Consider the following 18,594-nt stretch of genomic DNA (forward strand, 5'->3'; position numbering starts at 1 on the left):
AGGGAAAATATGGCTTTTTTATTTTAGTGGTTAGCATGACTTTCTCATTTTATCACTTCCCAAAATGTATCAGCGGATGGCTTGATTACTACTCTCACCTCACAGGGTGCCAGGGATGAAGGTTAACTTCAGTCCCAGAAACTTGTGAAAGAAAATGAAGAAAAAAAATGGAGAAGGAAGAAATACCTGCTCCTTATTATTTACCACTAGGAAGTGTCCTCATCTCAGACCAGCCATCTGTGTACCTGCAGTTCCTGACACCCACACCCACCAGTGACAGGAGGTAATGTCTGTGGAGTCAGAGTGTGTTCAGAAAGGGTCAAGGAAAATGAATGACAGTGACTGATGTTCTAAGATACAATCAGCAAAGCCCTGAAAGACTCAGAAACACCAAAGACAAAGTAGGACTGAGATTTACATTTATTAATCATAAAGAAATCAGAAGATTATAAGTGGGTTAATCATTTATATATTACTTCAGTGAGCATTTTTTGTTGCTTAGTCATCAAAACAGTTCATTTTTCTTTGTCATAAAAAATACACATATATTTTTAAAAAATGGGTTCATGCTTTCTTTCCGTTCCTTGTCTCAAAATTCCATTTTCTTCTAAATTCCATTTTCCTCTTTATCTTCCTGGGAATTCCATGGGGTGTATTGTCAGACATAAACAAATTATTTTTATAGAGCTTAACAGAGGCATAGTCAAATGTAAAAACAAGATCTAGAAAATAATTTCTATAATTTCTATACTCAAATATGACCCTGATTCCACAATGATAGGGTTAAAAAAAAAAAAAACACCAAATAGATGAGTGAAACATCAATAGGGCTCAAGACACAGCTCAAGAACAACTGTTAGGCATTTGTGAGCATGTTAACATGTAAAGGAGCATCAGGAAACAATTTTGTTGCTTGCATTTCTCCTAAAATGAAGAATGATAGGTAAAAAGTATATACATTTAAAATATTTTCTTGCAGTTTTTTTTTGTTGTTGTTGTTTGTTTATTTGTTTTTAACTGACTTTAAACTTTCTTTAAACTCATCAATATTAGAGTCAGGGATTAGAAAATATGACAGTTATAGTAACATTCAAAATAATTTTATAGATAATTTTGTTCATTTAAAATCCTTTCATTACCTAAATTTTATATACCATCGTATTCCCAAATGACTTCCAAATACTTTTTCTTGCATTAACTTTGAGCATACATAACTCTGAAAAGTCAAAAAATAGAGAGTCAATCAATTCCAGGAGAAGAATGGTTCCAGGCTGGGTGATAGGGATTTGCTGAGGTATTGTTGATGCTGTTGATAAAATCCTGATGGATGCCTCCTGGATGATAAAAGCTGGATAAATAACAAGAAATTCTGGTTATTTGGTTATTTAGTCTACTGATCATAAATAATCAAAGTTCCCACAAAACACTTATTGAGGTTTCAATGCAGGCAATATAAACTATGTTGTGCCCAAGTGCCAACATGGAATAAAGCAGCCTGTTCAGATTGAGTTCTATGTATATACACACTTTCTTTATCCATTCATTTATTGAAGGGCACCTAGGTTGGTTCCATAGCTTAGTTATTGTGAATTGAGCTGCTATAAACACTGATGTGGCTGCATTACTGTAGTAGGCTGATTTTAAGTCCTTTGAGTATAAATCAAGGAGTGGGATAAAATATACTCTACTGTCATATATATCTAAAAACAACAAATAAAAAAAATTTGAGTTCTGGCAAGGGCCCAGAGCAACAGGTCTTTCTTACATGATGCTATGGTTTGAGAGTGTTTGCTAAGGGTTCTCATGTTGGAGGTGTGATCCCCAATGTAGAAAAGGGATCTTTAAGAAGTAGGGCTTCTTAAAGGAAAGTGGTTGGGTCATTAAAGGGTGTGTCCTTGAAGAACCTTGAGGTAGTTCTTATGGAATCCCAGTTATCTCAAAAGTAAGTTGTTAATAAGCAAGTGAGATGGGCCCCTCCCTATTCTCTGGCTTCTTGTTTCACCAGGTGATCTCTCTCCACATGCTCCTGCCCTGATGTCATCCACATGCTGTGACACAGCCAAGGAGACCCTTATCAGAAGCCAAACTGCAGGGAATCACCCACTCTTGGACTTTTAGCCTTCCAAACTAAGATAAATAAACTTCTCTTTATTATAAAGTATCCAGGATATTTTGTTGTAGCAACAGAAAATGTACTAATCACACAACATGTGGGGAATGTAGAATGGAAACAACCCTGGAAAACAATTGGTAAGATGCTAAATAATATGCCTACACCCCACGGGCCAATAATTCTACTTTCAGGAATCCAACTTACAGAACAATCCTTTAATTTTTAAATGTTCTTATCCAGTATAATATTATTTATAATAAAAGGTGATATAATCCAAGTGTCAAATACTGAAAAATTGTTTTTAAAAAGTGTCAGTCGTTTATATAATTCAGTGTTATAAAACCATCAAAGATGAATTTGAATAGATTGGAGAGTTCCACACCAACCTATGCTTACAAATCATACACACACACATACACACACACACACACACACACATACACACACACATATATTGGCTACATTACAAAAACAAAAATTCCTACCATATTGAAGTTTATAAACAGTGATCAAAGGTGATTTCTTTTTTTTACTTTTCTGGCATTTTATAAATTTGCCATGGTGAACATATGCTGCCATTATAATAAAACACATAAAATTTAGTATATTTAAATTTGAAGTAGATAGACAACTCGAATCACATGCATTAACCCAGTGCATGTATTAACTGATTTTTTTTTTTTTTTTAAAGAAAGAGTGAGAGAGAGTGAGAAAGAGGGAGAGAATTTTAATATTTATTTTTTAGTATTTGGCGGACACAACATCTTTGTCTGTATGTGGTGCTGAGGATCGAACCCGGGCCGCACGCATGCCAAGCGAGCGCGCTACCACTTGAGCCACATCTCCAGCCCCTGATTTTTCTTTTTAAGGCTTTAGATGGTCTTTCAATTTATCCCATAAAGCTGGTTCTCCGGTATGTAGAAACTATGGTAGGCTTGTACTTAAAATAAATAAGCAACACTGTGTTATTTTTAAAACCCCCAAGCAAGGGCCATAACCAGCAAAGAAACCTCTCAGTATCTGTGGGGGTGGGCAGCAGGAAGACCTCCCCCAGACTTCTCCTCTTCTGTGAGGTACCCGAGGAAACAATGTTCAGAGCCAGGAAGCACAAGGGCACATTTGGAAATGCCCAGGATTTGTGTGAGGAGTGAAGGGAGCTTAGGGCCCCATGGCAAACAGTATCTGGGACACACTAAGGACCTATCTGGGCATTCTGCACCTCCCTCCTTGTCCACAACTTCCTCCCTCCTTCAATCACATGCCATCACCCCTGCCTGGCCTTCCACCTCTCCTCTCACCTCCCTCCACACCATCCCACCCATGGCTCTCAGGACCATCTGCCAAAAGCGTAGCTTTGATTATGTTTGGCTTTAAATATGTTCTACACCAACCTTTATTGCAAACTTTCTTTCAAGAACCTACCATATCTGGCTTCATCCCTCCTCTCCATCCTCATCTCCCTTAGTCCCTGCCCCAGTGTCCTCCTTGGTCCCCACCAAGGTAAGAACTTGTAGGAGCTTCCATCCTAATAGACCCCTAGAGCACTCTGTGTTCTTCTTTCCTCAGCACGTTCAGGCTGTATATCTCTATCCTTAAGCTTTCCTTCAACATCCCACCAGAAAGACTGTCTAACTCCTCTGAACCCAGAGAGAACCCTGTCTGTGCCTAAGTTACTGCTATTTCTTTATACATACAAATGTATGCCTCTGTGTCGGGTGAAGAGCGTGCCTCCTGCCTCTACTTCTGATAGCCTCTATGGCACTAGGTTAGTTGACTATCTGAGCCTTTGTTTCTTGCCTATTATTATTTCTAAGTCATAGAGACTCTATAAGGATGATAAAAGATGACACATTATCTTAGGATCTTTAATATAAAAGGCATTCTGGGAGCTGAGAAATTGGAGGTCACTTTAATTAACCTTAGATGATTCTTGCCTCCCCTCCATTGCAAGAGAGCATCGGATTGGGTCACTTGGAATACCCTTCACTGTTAAGGGGACTGGGTGAGTTTGTGACCAAGTGACCTGGAGGACCTCTAATTGTTAAGGTCTCACAGAGACCACTTGACTCAGGCTTTGATCCAGGTCCAGTCAATCATCACTGGAATAGCAGGACAATGGATCAGTTCCATTTATGTTAGATGGCTCAGATTTGGATTCACTCTTCCTGCAAATGGGGGACTTTAGAAATGGCAGGGACTTAGAAATTTCAATTTCCTTTCTAGTATTCACTGCATTTCATCAAACTCAAGATACACCAAATGTAAGATATACCATTATTTTATACATCATGAAGAATTTTTTTAAAAGGTATTCAGAATGCTATAAGAAGCTGTGTAATTTTAAAGATGTTAAAACAGACATCTTAGAGCTGATGAAATATGGTTAGAGATATGGTCACTTGAATACCTACTTATAATAGGTAGCCAATGAACAGTTTTTTTCCTTTTTGCCTACCTCGAGGGTAAAACCCATCTCACCTTCATACCCCTTACAGCACCTCAGACTGAAATATAATGCAATGATGACAAAAAAAAAAAATCATAGCTATTGTTTACTGAGCACTTTCTATATGCCTGCTATAATGCTGTAATTTTATATGGATTAATACTCAAAATAACTTTTATTGGTTGTTTTGGTAAGAACTAGCATCATTCTCACTGTGCAGAAAAGGGTACTGATACTTAGCTTAAATAACTCAACCAAGTAAGGAAAATGTTAGAACTACTTCAAGGCTGTCTAATGCTCAATCTAGGCCTGTCTGGACCACCTTTGCACATCATCAGTCAGACGGGTGGACATCATCACATCACTAGTAAAAAGTTCAGGCCAGAATAAGAAAGAAGGATGGTCAAGGTTTTTAGAGATAAAGATATTTTAAGAGGGTCATAGATTTTACAGAGAAGTTAACTCAAAACTTCAATGTGAGGTCTTCCAACTGACTTTCTTATTCCTATAATATGAGGGTCAGGCATACACCTCCAGGATTCAGGGTTTTTCTGGTCCAGTGAAATCAATGTGAGCACATTATTTTCTACCTCATGCTTCTGGATGCAGTCACCCTGAGGCACTGATTTTTTTTTTCAAACTCAAACTACATTTTAAAAAACATGTTTGATTTTAAAAAAAGCATTTGATTTAAATATTTTTCCCAAGTTGATTTTGAATAATTTACACACTTCCCCTTCACTTTTCTATCTAAGACAGAAAAAATAAACATATAACTCTGGAGAATGGCTCACTTTCACCTCCTTATTCCTTATGGATATTCCTTAATGAACTGGGAACATATACCTGTCTCTGCCAGGGTTCTCCATCTGCATTGTATAATTGAATGGGAAGGAAGAATGGAGAAAGCTAGGTGGAAATACATAATTACAGAGGGGAATAGAAATGAAGGGCATTTTCCAATTCCAAAGACCAGAATATAAAACATTCACTCAAAAATTAAAGCAGCACAATAAAAAAAAAAATTATATTAACACAAGAAAATCCAGCTTTGAGAACCTGAGTTCTTGAAGCAAAACTAACCTTTCACATGTCACCCCAGCAGATCCTTTACTGTACCATCTGATACACAGGGTCGCCAACTTTCAGGTTTCCAATTTTCTCCACTGAATAATAAATTCCAAAAAGTGGGGATGACTTGTATATTTTTTTCTCAGATGGATCACACAGACGGTAGCTGAAAGAAGCAGGCACAAAAAGGAAATAACAATCTAGGTGCTCTCCATAGAGCCCAAGGTTTCAGTCTGGTTATTTATACATCAATAGCAAGCCCTTTTTTAAAATGGTAGCAGAGAAATCTGTGGATAATTAGTCCAACTGTAATTAATCCTGGTTTTTCTAGAAGTAATAACCTGAAAGTATGAACAATTTTTTTCATGCCTTCAGTTTGAAGCTAAAAAGAAAAAAAACACTTGCACATGTAATCAGAATATAAATATTTTGCTTATATGAGTACTTTCAACTTTATAACTCCCTGAAAAAAATGCTCATGAAATCACAAAATGGAACTGCCCTGATCTCTAAACCTTCTGTTTAATGCACCTGAGCACTTTGCTTTCCACCCCCTCCAAGTTTACAAGCTACAGTTGGAGTTCGTTGGTGAACAAAAATTAAGGCACAGATGCAGTGGGCAGGCAGTCTGGCTTATGGTTGAAATTAATTTTTTTTCCCCAAAGGTCCATCTAAAGAAAAGAAAATTAACTTCACTGAATCTTAAACAGCAAAGGACAAAAACAAAACAGAAGAGTACATCCAAAGACTTCATCAAATAACCTTTTCTCAAATATCCATTGGAAACAAACAACAAAATAAAGTAGAAAAAAATAGAATACAACACTAAAAAATGTTAACTTTGTTTTTTTTTTTCTTTTTCTTTTTTTTTTTTTGTTTTGGTTTTGGGTTTTGTGTGTGTGTGTGTGTGTGTGTGTGTGTGTGTGTGTGTGTGCAGGGAATCAAACTCAGGGCCTTGTACATGCTTAGCCAAGTGCTCTACCACTGAACTAGACTCTCAGCTCTTGACTTAGGTCTAAAAACACATTCTACTGAGGACTAAATTAGTGAAACTTCTTTAAATAATAAAATAATAATAATAATCCTGACATTTAAAAAGCTCCTCTGGGCATCGTAGGGCGTGCCTACATCCCAGCAGCTCAGGAGGCTGAGGCAGGAAGATCATGAGTTCAAAGCCAGCCTCAGCAACAGCGAGGTATTAAGCAACTTAAAGTCTGTCTCTAAATAAAATACAAAATAAGGCTGGAGGTGTGGCTCGGTGGTCAAATGCCCCTGAGTTCAATCATGGTAACCACCCCCCACCCAAAAAAAGAATCTCCCAGGTATACAAACTGACAACCCATTCCATTCCATTTTTTCTAATATTTCATTATGCAATTCAAATTATTCTCATATATCTTGCTGTTGATTCTAATAAAGGAATTTGACTTGAAATAAACATAATTAAATAAGTACTTAGGCCTCCATTTGGAAGTGCAAATATAAATATTATTAAAAATTGATAAGAAGTTGGGCTTGGAATTGGGATACAATGGACAGATTCCCCATGAGCATGGTGAAGACTTCCAATTACCCTGTGGTGAACATGACGTGGCCGGACAGACTGTGACGTGTGGCAGAGGCCAGGTGCCATAATGCTGGTGGAATCGGCAAGCCCAGTCAGTGGTAATGCAGAAAATGAAACAGCCACTGATGGCCCCAATGGGCAGCCACCAGCAAGGCCAGCCAGGGACCAAGTTCCCCATATTCCATTGGTCAAGTGGAGTTGGCAAACTTGGGAAAATAATTTGGGACAGAAGTAAGCAGGGGCCAAGAGAATCCAGATGTGTTAGGAGCTGGCAGGAGCCATGAGAGCTTAGATGTGCTGGGATCTGGCAGGGGGCAAGAGACTTCAGGAAGTGCTAGGGCCTGTTACTGATGTCGGTGAACCAGAAACAAGCCCATACCTTGGATGTAAGGCACCTATACTGTCCAGTGCTTGTTACAATAATGGCTCTAGCCATGGACAACTGACTGTGCAGATGGCAGTCACTGTGGAGCCAGAAACCAGACTCTGTCTGGTTTGATACCAGTGCAGGACAAAGTAGCCAGTGAGCTGAGCTACACACTATCTGGATGATGATAGCAAATGAAGCATCCCCCATAGCAATATGTACCAAAAGCTGTGCTATATATTGGATGCAAGTTCTGTGGCAAGAACTCTTGGAGTTAAGCCACCAGGAACAGGTGACTATAGGGCATGTTACTGGCCATCCCCTGTGACTAGCCCAGGGACTCATGAAGCAGATGTTTTCACTAAGGCGTGGTGGTTAGATTGGCCCCTCCCACCAACCTGGCAGTACAGGTGTGAAAATGGTATGTCAAACAATGGGCCCTGGCTTTAATGTGGGATGCCCTGGTAGAGGCCTGCCAGGCCTGTGTGGTTCATGCTCAGAAATATCCACACCCCTGACACCTGGGAGCCACAGATGGTCAAGTAATGTGTGGATGTGTCCCCCTGACAGGATGGCAGGTTGACTACATTGGCCTTTGACTGAGGCTGAAGTGGCCCATGTTTGCCTTGATGGCAGTTGATACAGCTACAGGCTTGGTGTTTGCCTGGCCCAAAGGTCAAGCAAACTAGCGCACTGTGATTCACACCCTGACAGTGTTGACAGCCTGTACAGCTGGCCCATCACAATAGTGAGTGACCCAGGTACTCATTTCACAGGTCAGGATGTACAGTGATGGGACCTCAGTTACAGATTCAATGGAAGCTGCACGTCCCATATCACCCACAGGCTGCAGGCCTAATAGGGATAAAACAACCTGCTTAAGCAAGGACTTAGGACTGCAGTCAACACCCGCTCCATGGTAGGCACAGCACCTGTGGGCAACTGTGGGAGCTCTGAACAAGTGTGAATGGTCCCATGAGAGGCACCAGCTCCTGTGGAGGCTTTGCTGCACCACATAGCAGCACCAGCGCAGGTCCAAGTGACAACAAAGGATGTCGTACTTAAGCCTGTGTTTGAGCAGCCAGGGAATGTTCATTTGCCCACTCCCATTGGATTGAATCAGGGGAAAACTGTGGAGTGAACCTGGCCCTGGGCAATAAAGGACCCCACATTGGTTGGGTATCCCTGTTAGCCCCATGGGGAAAAGGTTTGGAGGGTGACCTCCTTGTAATACCATAGGTGACTAGTGAATCCCCTTCCCATTGACCCCCCCCAACCCCCCGCAGCCCATACATGTGACTTGGCCAGGTTCTGTGGCTGGGACACAGATTTTAAAAGGCATATTTATGGAGCTGGAGTTGTGGCTCAGTGATAGAGCGCTTGCCTAGCATGTGTGAGGCAGTGGGTTCGATCCTCATAAAAAAATAAATAAAATAAAATAAAATAAAAGTATATAAAAATAAATAAAATAAAAGTATAAAATTTTTTAAAATAAATAAATAATGTTTATTATTTTCCTCCAGCCAATTCTGAGTTCCCGAGTGCTAGTGTCAGGATCAAGCCATGAGTGTGGGAGCACCCAGGAGAGCTGCCACAGGCAGCCACCGTGCTTTCCAGGACTCGAAGCTGACAGGCATTCTCCCAGATGGACGTGATTTACCTGTACTTGTGCCTATAAGTACTTTGTCCTTTCATCTGTAGGTGTGTCCTTGACAACACCATTGTGGGCTGGACACACACCTACACCAGAGTAGCAAACACACCCGCCTGCTGAGTATGCACGGAAGTACCTGAGTTCTACTGCCAGACTACCCAGGTGGATCCAGACTATATCCCTGAACAAGTGGACGTGACTGGGAAAGTCTTTTGTTGCCACCTCAATATGGGATGGAACTGGAAGTGGTTTTTAGTAACCCCAGAGGCTGGGACTTGTTTTCTGATTCTATGTTTTTGTAGTTTGCATTGTTGTTATGGCCTATGGACGCAGGATCTGCCCTCCTCACTAAAGGATCATTGTGGAAGACCTCCAACACAGAGATTGTGTGGTGAGGAATCCCTATAGAGCGGGTTCAAGATGGCTATAGTTAGGCTTCCTCGCCAGGGCTTCTGGCAGGCTATGTTGTTAGTATGTAACCAAAGTCATGAACACCCTGATTCAGCATATGTACCAAAGGTCATAAACATGTGCTTGTGAGCATGCGCTCAGTTATGTAACCTGTTGGCAGTGTGCCATCTTTTTCTGGCCTGCACACATTAAAAAAAAAAAAAGGCCTATGGAAAGACTCAAGGTGCAAAATGGGGCTGCAGCTGGCAGCTGGGGGCTACTGCCACCTCTGAATAAAGAATGTCTACTACTTAAGCTGTGCATGGTGGCACAGACCTATATAATCCCAGCAAGTCAGGAGGCTGAGCCAGAAGCATGGCAAGTTAATCTTGGCAACTTAGCAAGGCCCTGTCTAAAAATAAAAAAAATAAAAAGGGCTGAGAATGTGGCTCAGTGGGCAAGCTCCCCTGGGTTCAACCCCAGTGATAAATAAATAAATTAATTAATTAATAAAAAGAATGTCTACTATCCCCCCATGCAGGAAAGAATCTGGGCACATGCTCAGAAACTCCCGAGTTGCTGTAATCTCAGCAACTCAGGAGGCTGAAGTAGGAGGATCACAAACTCAAGGCCAGCCTTAGTAATTTAGTCTGTGTCTCAAAATAAAAATTTTAAAAGGGCTGGGGATATAGCTCAGTGGCAGAACATCCCTGGGTTCAATCACCAGAACTACAAAAATAAAACAAAAAAAAAAATGATATGAGAGACATTTAAACTTCAGAATGGAATATTATATAACTAAAAACTTATCAAAAGCACCAAAGGTTAAATCATTTATAATAACTGATAGGCATGCAGAGTGGCAGGGGCTCTGGAATGAAAGGTCACATGCACCCCGTGGCTGACAGCACCCAACCCTCAGGTCCATATGGTATTTACTGGACTTGTTGTTCTACCTCTTCAGGGTTTCCAGCGGCTCCTTCCTGTCTATGATTCCAGTATCTGGGTCCACCGTGGTCAGAATGCACCTGTCACACAATAACCATGGGTTAGGTGACATTCAAGAACCAATGGGCACTGTGCACATATTATTCAATTATGCTTTGTGTATATATATTTACATGTACAGAAAAAATGCTGGTTGGAAATATTGAAAATTAAAGGTTATTGTTTTGAAATTAAAAAAAAAAAAAGAACCAATAGGCATTCCGTACCCCAAAGGTGAAATTTAGTGAGAATCCTTACCTGGGGCAAGCCAAGACCTTCTTCATTTCTACATCACCAATGAGGAGTTCATCCCAGCAATCCTAGAAGGAAAGAAAAGGTATATTTTAAGAGGAAGGCTTCTTGGATCTTGTTGTTCATTTTTTTTGGCTGGTACCAATTATGAATCAAGCAGAAGAAAACAGCACAAGAAGACATCAAGAACTGTCACATGTGGATGGGTCCAGGGTTCACTTCTTCCCCGAACTAGGGATTGAACCCAGGGCCTCATGCATGCTAGGCAAATGCTCTACCACTGAGCCATGACCCCAGCCTCAGGGGTCTACCTCTTGAGTCAGACTCAAAACCCTGATTCTGTCAGCACAGCAAGAACAGACTTCCTACAGAGTGGCAGTTTGCCATAACCATCAGAATTAACGAAAAGACTAATTTACTGGTATACAACGAGATCTACAGCTTGCAAGATAAGCCCACTCTTTCCTCATGGCTAAGCTATGATGGAAGGGAAGCTAAAACTGAGGTTCTCTGATGAGTGGGACATCACCCAAGGGGAGTCAGTCATGATTCACTATCCAACACTGCTACCTCCTGACCTCGGCACTGACATTCCACGGCCACTGGCTGTGCCTTGCTTGAACAGCCGGCACCACCAACATTTGCCTAGGGTCTTTAACTAATCTTCACACCTCCACGGGAGCTGCTATCATGATCCCTATTTTATCCCAAGAGACAGAAGCCTAGAGTGATTACAAAATTTTTCTTAGCGTCACACAAAGGGATGTAGGGCAGCTAAATCAGAAAATCTTTCTCATTATGAAAGCAGGACTTTTAACTACCCAGCTCCTAATTCCCCCACACATACTCATACACATGCACATACACACAGATACATACACACGAACATGCACACATATACACAAACACATACACAGAAACATATACACATATATAAACATGCATACAGGCACATATACAGAAACATATGAACAGCTATACATACACATATGAGAAAGATGGACTAATTATATGTACACATATAATTTTTTTATTTTCATACACAGACACTCATTTACATATAGTAGTCCTTTGGCATCCAGTGAAATTGCTTTCAGGACTCCCTTTGGATACCAAAATCTGCAATGCTTAAGTCCCTATAAAAAGGCCTAGTATTTTCTCATAATCTATGCACATCTTCCCATATACTTTAAATAATCTCTGGATTACGTATATAACCTAATATAATGTAAATGCTATGTAAATAGTTGTTTAGGAAATAATGACAAAAAAGGACTGTACACATTGCGATTTTTTCTGAATATCTTTGATCTGCAGTTGGCTAAATTTTCAGACATAGAGGGCTGACTGTGTACATACATACAACGAGATACATGAACCTATATATGGAGGTTATATGGACAATATTGTAGGGGAGGCAAAATTTACCTCTGTTCTTTTAGGGATTTTCAGCTCAGCCTGAGGATTAAGTTGACATAAAACAGATCAATAGAAGAAAGGCATACAAATTTATTTAATACAATTCACTTTATACAGGAGCCTTCATAATGAAATTAAGACCCAAAGACAGAGAGTTGAACACGTAAACTGAGTTGGACAAAGAGTAGTAAAATTATGAAAACATGACAGGTCAGAGGGTCTGGGCAAGGGCAGCCAATGGGGTAGAGAAGTGACTCGGAAGAGTTACTCCCCAAGGCTGGTTTGTACAGACTCCCCCAGTCTCAGCTTCCCCTCCCTATGATAAGAAGGATATTTTCTTCATATCCTCTTAGGGAATGCTTCTTTCTCATGGGAACTTCACCTCCTGCTTTTAAGGAACAGGACAAAGATCAGTGTGATCCCCCTGCACCTGCTGTTTTCAAGGACCTTTACTTCAAAATAATTAATATGCGAGAGCAACATGTTTTGGGGTGGCATGTTCTTAACTCCTTTAATAGCTTTTATGACATTACATCCATGTGGGAGGGGGCATGTAGAGCTATATAAAGACCAAGGCCTCTCTTGCTAACTGGGAAACCATCGGGGTTCTTCATATTTATAAGGCACCCATGCCATCTCTGCTGAGACCTATTGATTTAAAGTTTGAACATCACATGACAATCTGTTGTCCTGTTCTCCAGGTGTCAAGCAGGAGGCATGAGGGATGGGGCTCACGACAGGCTTCTTGACCAACACCACCATCTATAATAGCAAATAATGTTCTTGAAGCTGTTTCGTATCACCTGGCTTTTTTTTTCTTTCTATAAATTATGACTGCTTTTGTGGGACCAGGTGACAAGCAATCAAGCTATTTCTCTCCACTTTGATCAAACAGCATAAAATTCACTTTTTCTTTTTCCTGTTTCTTAATGTAAGTAGTCAGCTAAATCCAGCCAGTCAGGATCCAGACAGGGTCCCTGGGCTCAGCTGCCATTAGTAGTATCAACTCAGGTGAGTTTCTGAAGACCCTGAGTCTAAGGGATTTAATGAGAAATCAATCTAAGGAAATTAAATCTATCCCTGAGCATCTGCAGCTTTGCTCCCCCTCAGAGGGCATGAGAGAAGGCTGAAGCCTCCCCCTGCAGGAGGCAGAGTAGAGCATAGGGTAGGCGTTAACACCACTCCATTTCTCCCTGGGCTGCTGATGACCACATTCTGCCCTGGTCCTCTTTCAGAGGCAAACTCCCCCCTGACCCCTAATACACTGAAAGTTCTCTGATACCTACTTGTGTCTTCAAAACTCAGAAGTTTCTCACCTGATATGACCACAGCCACAGACTGAGGGAAATAGCTCTAAGGATGCCCTGGGTTCCCAGCCATACTTCAGGAAACTGTTTCTGGGTGGAAACGAGTTTCACCTTCCAAACAACCAGTTGGCAGATGAACTATGTAACCTTTGTAAAATTCAAGGACACAGCATGTACCGAATGGAATCTCCATATTCAAGTCAAGACTTTTACACTCAGGGTTGAAAACAGCAAACCTACTGGTGGACCGTGCTCTCTCCCATGGGGTATGACAGAGTGCTACAGCTCCAGTCCAGGGAAGGGAAGGGCTGGACGCCCTTCACCACACGGGGGCGCTGCGGCCACAGGAAAGGGAGCAACAGCACAACCAAGCAGGGCTGAAGGAATCCCATGCCCCCAAGCGCCTTACGTTCAGTCGCCTTTTCCAAGCGAGGACGAATTTAATATTCAAAGTCACATATCTGTGGATATTCTACCTCGTGACTATGCAAGTCTGTAAAGTGTAGTTAGATTTCCTAGCTCAACAAGAGATTCAGGTCATCTGCTCTTACGCTGTTACCAGGGTTGACTGCTTAGAACAACAGCACTTGGTCCGGATTCCTAAGAACTTTCTGTCTGCAGCACCCCCAGTAATCAGCCAGCTCTTATTACTTTCTGCAGTATTAATCACTAAAGTCATTCCTCCTAATCTGATCATTTTTTTCACATCTTGGTGTAAAACATTATCTACAGTGGAAAAAAAAAACTAATTACGTTTAAATGTAATTAATTCAGTTCTTAAAGGAAAATAAATTTTAAATGACTGAAAAAATATCTGAGCTTTACCTTTCTATTGTGTTCGATTAGACCACATAATTTACTAAGTTATACTATCCAGCAAGGTCCCAAGGTCATCTCCGAACATAAAAACGCTGGAGGAAGGCAGTGCGCCCCCTGCTGGTTAACAGCCTATCTGCAGTCTGACAAAATCCAGGCCTCTGGGAACATTTAGAGTCAAGAGAGAAAACCATGGAAATTTTTAAATGAAAGAAGAGAAACTTCCAGGTAAATGGAGAATCGTTACACATCAGGGCCTCAGCTTTGTGGAATTCATCCTGTGGAATTCATCCTTACAAAAGACATCTGAGAGAAGATGGAAAGACAGCACAAGCTAGAATGAGTGGCCTTCTTTGGCAATGGGCTATGAAAGGGATTATCCTTTAGAGTCCAGATCAGATAATCCATTCAAATCAGATGGACAGCCTTTGGGAGGCCATCTACTGCCACCATCTTGGCCCTCTCTTCCCTCCTAATCTCAGTCCCAGGTTTAGTGTGTCTTTTTTCCAGCTCCTGACTTTCTAACAGCTACTCAAAAGTTGCTCTATTGTATATGGGATGTGATAACACACGCCTATGATCTCAGTGGCTGGGGAGGCTAAGGACGGAAGATCACAAGTTCAAGACCAGCCTCAGCAACTTACAGAGACCCTATTTTAAAATAATAAATAAAAAGGCTAGGGATATAGCCCAGTTGATAGTGTGCTTGTCTCACATACACAAGACCCAGTACCACAAATAATAATAACAAATAAATAAAGGGCTAGGGATATGGCTCAATGGTAAAGTGCCCCTGGGTTCAATCCTCAGTACCAACAAAAACAAAAACTTCTCTACTGTATTGTGTATAAAATTGTTAGAAGCAATTTTAAACCATTGTGGCATAAATTGAGGGAATGAAGAAGCAAATAAACAAGCAAAACTTTTTGATTTGTTGAAATCCATAGCAATTTTCCTTATTTGTTATTGATGATCCCACATGATTACAGTAAGTTCAGAAAGTCACCAACTAGCGACTGGCTAAATACACATGGGATGTATAGACAACAATACGACTAGGACAATAAAAAGAAGGATGAAAACCTATATTAACACTGAATAATGTTAGATGTTGCTGAGTGAAAATAGTACAGTATACACATGCACACACTCACAGAGACATGTATTTCTTAACAGGGATACATTCTGAGAAAGTGTCATTAGGCAATATTGTCATTGTACAAACATCTAACACAGATGGAATGGCCTACTCCACCACTAGGCTGTATGGCCTCTTAATGGCAACAAGAGCAGTGCATCTTGTACACTTCTAGGGTCATTTAATTGTATCCAATGTAATCAAGATATGTGGTAAACAGGGATGTATGAGGCTGCTGCTACTGTAATACAGCATCTGGTTTTCCAGTAAACTTTTTAAATAAGTGAAAGGAAGACACTTAAAATAACAATAAAAATCACAGTACAATGCATAAACCAGAAGCACAGTCTTTTAATTGTACGTGCCATCTTTTTCTACAACTGTCAGCCTAGTAGATTTCTTTATACCAGCATCACCCAGAGCAGGTGAATAATGCCTTGCCCTACAACATTATGATGACTATACTGTCACTACGCAACAGGAACTTTTCAGCTCCTTTCTAATCTATGGGACCATGGTTGTACCTGCATAAGCCATCCATTGTTGACCAAATGTCAAATCTGTATAAAAAACTGTGTATCATTTATAGAAATATTTCTGCAAAGCTTCCGCCTAAGATTTTTAAGTTATTTGGCTTTTTAGGACAATTCTTAATTTTCTTCTTTTTTTATTTAAAAGAAGCACTATAATCCCAACCATGCATTAAAAAAAAAAAAAAAATCATCCTAGTCTAGCTAGTCTAGTCTCAGATTCCTCTGACACCAAATACACACTCTTTTCCAACACTTTCTGCAACTTTGTGACATCAATTGGGCATCCCCCAATTCAGTTCAATTCTAACACTAGCTACCAGAAGTGAGCACAGACCCCACAGGTTGAGGGGTCAATCCCACAAGAGTGTCCCCACTTCAGATGCCACTGTCAAGTCCAGGCTGCCCTTGCTTCTTACCAAATGCTTAGCTGTTCCCACATCCCCTCTTCAGGTTATTTTGTTTAATTTTTGTACTGAGGGTTTAACCCAGGGATGCTTTACCACTGAGCTATAGCTCCAGTTCTTTTTATTATTTTGAGACAGGGCCTCACTAAGTTGCTGAGGGGCTTGCTAAATCACTGAGGTTGGCCTCAAAAATATAATCCTCCTACTTCAGCCTCCCAAGTCACTGGGATTACAGGCGTGCACCACCATACCTGACCCCTCTAAAGGTCCGACACTTGGTCAGGATGACTCCCAGAATTCAGGAAAGCACTTTACTGTTATCAGCCTATTAATAAGGAATTTAACTCAGAAATAGCCAAATGGAAGAGCTGCATAGGGCAAGGGGTAGGGTCAAGTCCCTAGACCCTCTCAGGTGCACCACCTTCTCAGCACCTCTATTTTTGCCAGCTCAGAAGCTCTCTGAACCCCTTCTTTCAGTGGTTTTACAGAGGTTTCATTTTTTTGCACAGCAAGGCCATCAAAGGGCCAAAGTGACCACAGATGTCCTCGATCACTGGTTCTTGTGATTATGCCAGAAAGATTTCAGATATGTCGTTCAGGGTAGCAGGCATGAGTTTATTAAAAAGGATAGAAAAAAGGGACATTCTCAAGGGAGACAGTGGGTTATATCAGAGAAGAGAGGGACCATGCACCCCTCCTGCCCTCCAGTTTCATTGGGGTCCCAGGGAAGTTTCCAGAAAGTCCAGTCAGGTCCTTCTCTTGACTTCTGACTGATGGCAGGGTTGCATTAGGCTTCCAAATACCCAGTGTGCATGATCTTACCCCATAGAGGGTAAGATCATTATAATGACATGCTAAAGATCCAAGCAATGCTGGATCACTTTGGCCATGCAAATTGAACTTGTTATTGCAGATTTTATGGTTAGAGGGTTTTGCTTTTAATTATTCTGTCTCCCTGAGTTCTGGAATCTGGTCTGTTTTAAAGGTTACAAAAATCCTCCCCTTCAGGGTGTGTTCTTCTTATGGGCAAGGAGGAGCCTTTGGGGTCTGCATTTCTCTGGCAAGTAGCAGACTGTTCACTGAGGAATGTACCTTGCCCTGTTGACTTATGCCAGGCAGAACTACAGGTAAATTGCTTTAAAAACAAGCCAAAAAAAAAAAAAAAACACCGGGGCTGGGGCTATGGCTTAGTGGTAGCGCACTTGCGTGGCATGTGTGAGGCACTGGATTCAATTCTCAGCACCACATATAAATAAATAAAATAAAGGTCTATCAACAACTAAAAAAAATAAAAAGTAACAACAAAAAGCATGTGTGGGATCAGTATAGTGGGCCTTGTTTATAGAATTACCTCTTCACCTCATGTTCCCACCACTCGCATCTGTTATGAATCTCATAAACATGATCGATGACATCATCGGCCACTGATGACTGAACTCAACCTCTAGACCCTCTCCCTTTCATCAAGTTCAAAGCAGCACCTGAAAGTCCCATCCCTTTAATCATGGTTTGGCTTTTCAGGTGACCAACCCCATCCTAAAGCTATCTAGACACCTTCCACTCCCCTCAAGAGCTGCTTCCTTACCATAAACTCAGGTACGATTGGGAGGGGCTCATTGGGAATAACAAAAGATGTTCATCTCACTCCTCTCACTCAACAAATTCCAAGAATCAGGAGCTCTGTGCCAGCAACCAGATACAAAGACCAAATATATATTTCCCATTGTACCATATAGCTGAAATGACTCAAAGATTGTTTCTCCACTTCTAAGGCATACAAGCAAACGAGTGTTCTTTAATGTCCTAATCCAAAATTTGATCACTCTCCCTACAAAAAACCCACTGGCATTTTTTCCTGCACTTGGATCCAGTTCCTAGCAAATCTTCAGTATGCCCTACACAACATAGCGTACCCTGAGGGCTTCTTTCTTCTGAGCTCTGGGAAGAGTGATGTCTCATCTCAGATGTCATCAGTACTGCAATGCCTCAGTCCCCCTTGATGCAGAGACACTGGCAGACAGAAACACTGAGTTCATTTCTATAATCTTAATATCTATCTCAGAGCTCAGCACCCAGGAAGTTCTTTCTGCAAACATAAATGTTTCAGAACTTCGACATTGATAGTGTGAA

At 40.9% G+C, this 18,594-nt stretch overlaps 1 protein-coding gene across 1 annotated transcript in view; it reads right to left on the bottom strand.

Moving 5' to 3' along the window:
* Positions 1-402: 402 nt before the first annotated feature.
* LOC143379167 (mitochondrial amidoxime reducing component 2-like) overlaps positions 403-18,594 on the bottom strand; it is a 36,883-nt gene continuing 18,691 nt past the window's right edge. The window contains exons 5-8 of the mRNA XM_076831585.2: positions 10,854-10,915; positions 10,565-10,636; positions 5,643-5,796; positions 403-1,348 (exon numbers count right to left, since the gene is read on the bottom strand). Of these exons, the coding sequence (XP_076687700.1) occupies positions 5,670-5,796; positions 10,565-10,636; positions 10,854-10,915 (261 nt within the window). The 3' untranslated portion in view covers positions 403-1,348; positions 5,643-5,669. The remainder of the gene's footprint in view (positions 1,349-5,642; positions 5,797-10,564; positions 10,637-10,853; positions 10,916-18,594) is intronic.

Source organism: Callospermophilus lateralis, chromosome 13, assembly GCF_048772815.1.
Source record: "Callospermophilus lateralis isolate mCalLat2 chromosome 13, mCalLat2.hap1, whole genome shotgun sequence".
Taxonomy (NCBI): Eukaryota; Metazoa; Chordata; class Mammalia; order Rodentia; family Sciuridae; genus Callospermophilus; species Callospermophilus lateralis.